At 40.5% G+C, this 8,838-nt stretch overlaps 1 protein-coding gene across 1 annotated transcript in view; it reads right to left on the bottom strand.

The window, feature by feature from the left end:
* Window positions 1–8,838, bottom strand: part of LOC118343116 (tenascin-like) — a gene marked incomplete in the record, with an annotated part of 40,344 nt that overhangs the window by 28,171 nt on the left and 3,335 nt on the right. Inside the window, 4 exon segments of the mRNA XM_035681871.1 lie at window positions 10–878; window positions 5,378–5,590; window positions 5,795–5,852; window positions 6,854–7,205. Of these exon segments, the coding sequence (XP_035537764.1) occupies window positions 10–878; window positions 5,378–5,590; window positions 5,795–5,852; window positions 6,854–6,988 (1,275 nt within the window).

Raw genomic sequence — 8,838 nt, 5'->3', positions numbered from 1 at the left:
TGGACAGGCCTTCTCTGAGCAGTCGTCACCAGTGAAGCCACTGTCGCAAACACATTTACCGTCTACACATCTTCCGCGGTCGTAGCAGTCATTAGGGCATGTTTTTTCCGAGCAATCTGGCCCGTTGAATCCATCATCGCAAACGCACTCCCCATTTATACAGCGCCCTCTGTTGTTGCAGTTTCCAGGACAGGCAATCTCAGAGCAGTCTGCACCGGTGAAGCCACTCTCACACACACATTTACCGTTTACACACCTGCCACGTTTGTTGCAGTTATCAGGACAGGCCCTTTTGGAACAATCTGGTCCAGTGAATCCAGCTTTACAGACACACTGTCCATTAACGCAGCGCCCCTTGTTGTTGCAGTTTCCTGGGCATGAATTCTCAGAGCAGTCAGCACCAGTGAATCCGCTGTCACACACACATTTACCATTTACACACCTTCCACGGTCGCTGCAATTGTTGGGACATGCCTTCTTGGAGCAGTCTGGGCCGGTGAATCCAGGATTGCACACACACTGTCCGTTGAGGCAGTGCCCCTTGTTGTTGCAATTTCCAGGACAGGATTCATCTGAGCAACTTGGACCTGTGAAGCTGCTGTCACACACGCACCTGCCGTTCACACACCTCCCACGGTTGTTGCAGTTATCGGGGCAGCTTTTCAGCGAGCAGTCGGGACCAGTGAAACCGGGATCACATACACACTGTCCGTTCACACACCTTCCGTTGTCGTTGCAGTTTCCGGGACAGTTGGACTCGCTGCAGTCTGGTCCACTATAACCAGGGAAGCAGACACACTTGCCGTCCACGCAACGACCCTGATCGCTGCACTCGTTGGGACACTCGTCGATCTCTGGTTTGATGGAGCAACCTGCACCTGAAGGAGAGGGAGGGGGAAAGAGTGGAATAGACAGATAGGTTAAACTGTTTTTAGGGGGGATGTACTGCATTTGTACAAAAGGCCATAGTGAAATGTGATGATCTACGTTGGACAATAGTCTAGACTATTGTCTGATCTGTCTGATTATCTAATTTGTGAATATCTGGAACTTTTTGTACCTGTAAATAAAAGTCTACTTTTAAATCATTTGGCCTTCTTCCATTTTATCAGTCTTATATTCTTGTTGTTATCTTTTTGACAAATACTTGTACTCCATCAGTTTGGTACCAGATGTACCAAATGGACATAGCTTCAACATTCTGGGATAATAGAAATAATGTCAGTGATTAAAGTTGATTTTCAGCAGGTTTTGATATTGTTCTGTGTGCATTACTGTTGAATGTGGCATGTTGAAGTGGTGGGGGCATAAGACTTTAAAGGTAGAAAGAAACAAATAGAGGAAATTAGAAACAGAAAGAACATGAGAGTGCCATGGCCTTGATGTGCTGACATTAAGAGCATCTAAAAACAAAATGTGTGAGGGGTGGCGAGATGATGAGCTAGAGGAACAAAAACATATTTCAGATCCATAAAAATGTTTTGATGTCTTGTATTAGCTTTTTTTCTACTGGAAATTGTACCCCTTCAGGCTTCTGCACAAGTGTTTAACAGATCAAACAACATCCTGATGATTTAGCCATTCTAAGGGGGGTACAAAGGACAAAGAAAATTAAGGCGGTTTACCAAAACCATAAACCTTCAACATCTGACAATCATAAGCCTCCCTAAGAAATCTAGTAGCCAGTAGTTGAGTAATGTAGCTCTAAAGTGGACTGTTGGACTACCATCCTCAGGGCTCGCCTCTGTCAGGGCAGTGATGGAAGCTTTGGTTTGCCGCAGTTTAAATAATGGAAGTTTATGTCTTGAATGAGTTAGAACAGAAAACTCTTCATTCATCATCCTGATTTAGTATTTAGGGGGGTGGGATGATGGCAGGCGGAGGTCTAATCTGCTCTAATTAAAGTGTAACGCACTAATTATCCCCCCTTGTGTGTGTATGTGTGTGGTTGTGTGTGTGCTGTTGTCGAGAGGAGGGTGGAGGGAAGCTGCACTGGACTGGGAGGAGGTTGAGACTGAGATCACACTGGGCAGACAGCTGAGGACACACACACACACACACGCACACACACACACACTGTAGTTAGCTCATGCTTTAAGCTCTGCCAGTTTATAACGTGATCAGTCCTGAGGTCAGCTCCACTCTGACAGAGGACGTGAGTGATGGACTGAATCTCACATAATTCTGTCAAACATAATTAAAGTGACACACACACACACATTCAGAGCAACTAAATACATTTACTCAAGTACTGAGATTAAAATCAGAGTAAAATCAGTGTTTGTTCTTGTTCCTGCAGTGTGATGTTTGAATGATGTCTGTGCCGTCTGACACTAGAAGGATGTTTTCGCATTCATCTTCTAAAAGTGGAAAGTTTCTCTGTCCTCAATGAAAATCGGATTTTAAGGTGCGGGGCCTTCGAGTGTGATTTTTGACATCACAAATAGTTTGGTCTAGTATGCAACGTATACAGTGAGATCCACCAGAACACTGAGAATGGACTTTTACAGTGAAGGAGGAGACATCTTGTGTCCAGCAGGAACACTTAAGAAGTTAACTACATCTCCATATTTTATAGATTGTGTATTTTTTAAGGAGGTAGAAGGAGTAGATGCCTTTTTAACAATTTTAATATGAGAATTAGCCCGACTGATATATCTGTTGACCAATTAGTTTTTGGCCAATCGCAGACATATTGGTATTACATCTGTATCAGTATGTGCATAACAGTGACTACAGATTGTGGTAGGAGGCGTAAATTCATTCTTCTTTTTATCCAAACTTTTCCTTTGTTTTTGTTTCACTGTTGTTGATTTCCTTGTGTTTTGTTTTTGCGTGTTCACTCAGTCTGTTTATGTGTGTGTTCACTATAAAAGAAAAAGGAAGGGACAGACAGTATTAGAGTTTCATTCTGCTCTCAATAAAAATAATTGTTAAAAGACTAAATTTGTCATCTGTCTGCAAACTCTGCAGCAGGAGATCGATGCTGTCTGTGTGTGTGTGTGTGTGCAGGATGAGTCAGTGAAAGCAGCAGAACAGTGAAGTAATATGAACTCATGCGATTGGCTGACACAAAGACACGTGCACACGATTGGGCAGATTGTGAGTGAATCTGCTTCCAGCTGTAATGAAGAGTTACAGCAGAAAGAGATGAATGATGAGATGTGAGGAGAAATATATGAACTGAGAACTGGAGTCAGACCCAACTTGTATTGATTTAATATTTGAACAATTATTAATCTGAGGAAACTCCAGAGTGAGGCTCTGCAGCCAGACGCTGTCGTGTTAATGTGGGAGGTTGTTTTGCTTTGCTCAAAGGTAACTTGGCCATCAGTGTTAAAGGTCCACTGCAGCGTGTCACCAGTGCTTTTATCACATTATGAGATACTAACTGTGGAGATCATTCATTTAGATAACATATTAAGCATGTTACAGGTACAACATAATAATATTATTTCATATTTTTTCATATTACAGAAGATTTTGCTAAAAAATTTTGCTTAAATTGTTTCCCAGAATAGTGAGGAAATCTTGTGAACCTTTATGTGCAGTATCATCACCTGATAAGCCTATGGGTTAAGTGTTAATGTGAGATGTCACTGAAAGAGATTCTGTTTGCAGGTTTTGAGCAGATATTTCAACAGAGAGTTCAGCAGTTCTATAAACACATGCTGTGCAGCAAAGTAACAACACCAAACTCCAGATGTGTCATTACAGATGATAATGGCTGAAAAACATTTCATTGGTATACAGTGGGTTCTTCTGGTTTGTTTTGTTAATAAAACCAAAAGAATTATATTAGGTCATAATGAGAAGATGTGTATTTGTATTTGTTGTCATGGTGCAACACTTGCTAACAGTGGTTAGCATGACTGCGGTCAGATTTAAAAACTATAATCATCTTTCTTTCACATGTCCTAGAGTCCGATTTGGGTTCAGGATGGAGGTTTTAAAGTACTTATAAATGTGGATGAGAGGGTGGTGTAGTCAATCATTATAAAACAAAATACTTTACTTTTTTAATGAAATCAGAACAAAGCTGCGTTTGTATTTATCCACTTTAACATCCATCCGATACCATAGCACTACTTTTTGTGAGTGGAAGAGTCAAATGTCTGAACACAGATTCCAACACTGTTATCTTTAAAGGGTTTAAACATGACAACAATAAACATAAAATTGCAATGCCAAGCGGCAACCTCTGTGGCTGCAAGTGAAGCCAATACTGAAGTAACAGAAACTGCAGATCCCGTAACGGCCACTAGAGGTTGGCTCCAGCAGTGAGTCAGTCTCCATAAAGCCCCATATTAAACTTTACAGCAGGAATAAACATGTTTACAGCCTGGTAGAAAAATTGGGTTTGGTCTCTGTAGCTAATTTCCCCGTTCATGAGAACTGTACTCTAACTCACCCGTTTAAATTATATGAATGCTTAAAGTTACGTATAATTAAGGATGTGGTCACTTTGAGTGACAGATGGGTGCAAACACAGGCAGCTGTTTTTAATAACCAGGCTTCATTCAGCTCCACCTGTTCGCCCATTTTTGGATTAGCTGGCAGAGTCAGGACTGCCAAGATGGTGGCGGTCACAGCCAACCACACTGAGCTCCACTACATGGAAGAGTAAGTGTACTGATATATTTTTACACCCCTAGTGGATGAAGATGAGCTCGCTGAGATACACCATCTCGTTTACAAGTGGCTCCTCAGACATGAAAACATGGAGATTAACATTATTTGTTCATTCTCAAGGATACAGGCTTTATCTTTATCTTCTGTTTTGCGCTGCGTCCCTTTGTGCTCAGGCAATAATCAACAGAGCAGAAATGACACACTGGAGATTTATTTTATTTACAACATCAACAAGAAAGACTTTGCTTTTAAGTGCTTTATTGGATTTATTTCTTGGCCTGTTAACACTCTACTGGAAAAGCCTTAAAGACGACATGATTGTCTCTATATTGAAGCAATTAACTTTGGATTGATGGGAAATCATGGGACCCCTGAGGGCCCCCAGACTTCGTTTTGATTCCCACTGACTGTCTAGACAAACTAATGGAGGTTAAAGGTCCTGAAAATGTATTTTCTCAATCAAGCTTCTTAGAGAAAGCACACTATAGTCGCCCAGAGTGGGAACAGTTTTGGTGATTTCACATTACAGATTTCTGTATTCATGTTTTTGTCACGTACATTTTTGTGGGTTTATGTTTTTTTTTTTCTTTTCTGGGCTTTAAACCTTAAATAACTGATTTTTTGGGCCACTTGAGGGCAGCAGAAAGAAGTTGTGAAAACATCTTTGACATATTGTCTCTTTTTAAGTCTTTATGTTGACTTTGTTAGCAAACTGTTTGTTATTCCAGCATCCAACTGACTCTACCTTTGCTCTCCTTGGAAGTGCAACAGCCTCCATCAGCTCCTCCACATTTCTCCCGGAGGGCCGACACCTCCCTCTCCAGCCTCTCCAGACGCTCCCGCAGGGCAGCAAAGTCTGCCTCACAGCCGCAAGACCCGGATCCTGACCCTGATTGGACCAGTTTGATCTTATGGGTCAGGATCAGAGGAGAACCAGGAGTCAGGTCGATTTCTTTACCTGAGAAACAGAGAGAGGAGCAGGCTGAATTACACCTGAGTGGAGAACTATACTTTTACTTGTAACAGAGTATCTGTACAGTGTGGTATTAGTACTCTGACTTAAGTAAAAGGATCAGAATACTTCCTCTACCGCTCCCAGTTCTGATGAAGTTGTTAGAAAAATGACATTTGTTGACAATAGTTTTTCACTGCAGGTTTTTACCTCCCTGGCTGCCGTCGGAGGAATCACCCTGAGTGGCGCAGCCCTCGGAGATCACCACCTGTAACAATGACAGTGTCAGGGCCTCATCTTAAACCCTACAACCCACTGATGGGTTTGAAACACCAGTTATCAGAAACAGAAACTGTATAAAACAGAAATGACCATCTTATTCTTAAATTTTGGATTGTTCTTGAATGTGTGATGAACGCTTCCAGCAGCAGAAACAACCAAATATAATCTTAAAATAGTTATATTTCAGCAAAAACATTTTATTCTACATTATTCTCATTTAAAATTAGCCAAAAATAAATTGTTTGCAGTAACGAGACAGTCAGGTGACAACAGTTCAGCCAATTAGACTGAACTGCAGGCTGTGTTTACAGGGGAGAGGACATGAAGGAGAAGGATTCATTAATGTGAGTATACATATACATATTTTACATTTATATATACATAGATACATACACAGATGGTAAAAGAACAAACTTTACTCTTCTTTACATCTACAGATAAAAGACTGTAAACGTAGAAGTACTGATTCAACTTCTTTACTCAAGTAAAAGTGAAAAAGTACAGGCTCTGAAATTTACCCACAGTATAAAAGTAAGTTAGTAATCATACATCTGTCATGCACTGGTCTTGAAATTGGTATACATGCAATGATGCAAAAAAATAATAATAACACTCAATGTTTTATAAAAAAAAAGTAGAAAAATAATTTAAAAAAATAGAAAAATAAATACTAATTTATATTTATATATACACATTTATAAATCCCCTTTCCCCCCAATATTGGTAACACTTGTGGGCACTTTGAAATTGTGTCTATATATTTTTTGTGAATTAAAAAGGAAACTTTTTCTGTTGTGACTATTAACGGCATAATAACTGTGTTGTATTGAACAGACGACATTTAAGTTTTCTAGAAATATGACAGAAGCAAAAACAAACAGCTGGTTCGAGTCACACATTGCAAGACAGAATATCTCTTATTATTAAACTGGAGGGTTTGTCCATCGATCTGTGGACCTGGTATAATCCACCAGTCCAACGACTCACCTTTATGGAGTCCTGCTTGGTGTCCCTCGGTGTCCTCTGACCTCTGACCAATAACTCCTGCGAGGTCGATGGGGTCAGGAGGGCCGGAGCAGCCAGGAGGAAGACGAGGAGGAGGGAGGGGACGAAGGGACACATGGCCGGGGTCGGACCGGGAAAGTTCCTCCTTGGAAGGTTGTTTAGGAAAGAAAGAGGGAAGAACTGCTCAGGATATCTGAGCTGACTGAAGCTGATCGAGTTTTAAAGATTATCAGCTCTCGGTCTGGAGGTCAGAGTCGTCTCTGTGAGCTGCTCTCAGACTCTACGGAGGTTGTTTTTCATCCCACCTCTCCTTTGTACTGCAGGGATTTTCCCCCTGAAACAAAAGAAACACATTTAAACCCACCGTTAAGTTTCATGTTAGCTCAGCAGACTCCACTTTGGTCACAATTAGCAGAAGTGGAGCCATTATCTGTTTATGGGCTCGTCGGTGTAGCTCGTCAGCCATTAAACCACAATGGAAAAACTAACCTGGTCTGAAAGACTCATTTGTTATCCGGAAGACAATTTTCTAACATTCATGCATGATGACGACACACAGACTGATCATTGTATTGATCTGTTGCACCATAATGGGTTCATCTGTCTCAAATGGATCTGATTGGTATTCACACAGCAATGGTCAAAACTAATCCCGGACAACTGGAATGTGTCTTAATAGATTTATAATTTGGTTCTCCAGAGCTTCAGAGCGTTTTAGGAGTTTGGACAAATTAAATCACTTCACTCATGTTGTTGGAATCTTAGAAAGCTATAAAATAAATGTTAGGAAGCAAGCAGAAGTGGAAGAAAGCGCAGGGAATAAAGGCTGCTTGAGCCATTACTTAAGTTACTGTGAGACATTTTTAAGACCTTTTGAAACTGGCCATCCAGTGGCGGCGCCATTACTGCGGTGGCATAGTGACAGTGTGACTGTGACAGCATCATTACCATTACATAGAAAGTAAAGAGAGAAGTAGAATATTGTACACTTAGGACGGCTTGCATCCAAAACTCGTGTTTACTTCCGCTATGTCTCCGGATTCATCTAAAGTCAACCACAGACAGTATTTATATTATATTATTAATACATTCTTAACGAAATGATTTTTCCAGTATAAAGAGTGCTTTTGGTGTCATTGAAGTTATCCCTGAATTTTCCCCCGGCAGCACCATACAGTAGCTGAGAGAAAATCCACAAATATGAGTCAAACAGTAAATGAACTAACCACCGTGTCTCCCCTGAGAGGTTTAATAACCAAAGCTGGTTAATACTTGAGATCTACTGTGTTTCCTCCATCCAGGTTTGAATGCAGAAACCAGCTGCTCAGAGTTCCCAGTGCTGGTCCGAGTCCAACAGCCTAACATCATCCAGTCTGACACGTGAAGAGCAATTTATTAGTTTTACGCAATTTGGTCATGTTTGGTCTCAATGGACACAACAGCCCAACTACTGTCCTCAAATAAGTACTGTAATTATTTTCAATAAGAATTTATCCTCACAGGACATTTTTATTTTACTTGTACTCAGTTTAAACATCAAGGACCAAAACGTTTCTCTAAAGTGACTGAAAGTGTGCAGGATTCTTTCGTTTCTTTAATGTTTTTATTTACGCCTACAAGTTACTTTTAAAACAACATAATATCACATATTAGTAGTTATTTTTACATTTGAGGGTAATAAGTTACTTTACAGTATTACAGTACTGATTGATCTACTTTTACCAAGATAACTGCAGAAGTACAACTATTGAAGTTATAAATAGAAGAGGCTCATCAAAGCACCAAAGCTCAAGTTTATTGCAATTCATCACAAATCCAGTAGTGGGTGCTATTGTACAGTTAACGAAGGAGCACAGATCTGACCCATTCGTACATTCACATTAAGCGATTAACGCTTTGTATTAACATCAGCCGCTTAAATTAACAATAGAAAAACATGAACGCTGCTATCTAGAGCCAGTGTTTGG

Source organism: Morone saxatilis, unplaced genomic scaffold (genome assembly GCF_004916995.1).
Source record: "Morone saxatilis isolate NCDOM2014 unplaced genomic scaffold, NCSU_SB_2.0 Contig9, whole genome shotgun sequence".
In the NCBI taxonomy this organism is placed as follows: Eukaryota; Metazoa; Chordata; class Actinopteri; family Moronidae; genus Morone; species Morone saxatilis.
Note: the sequence above shows the minus strand (reverse complement) of the source record. Positions and strands in the feature narration are given on the sequence as shown.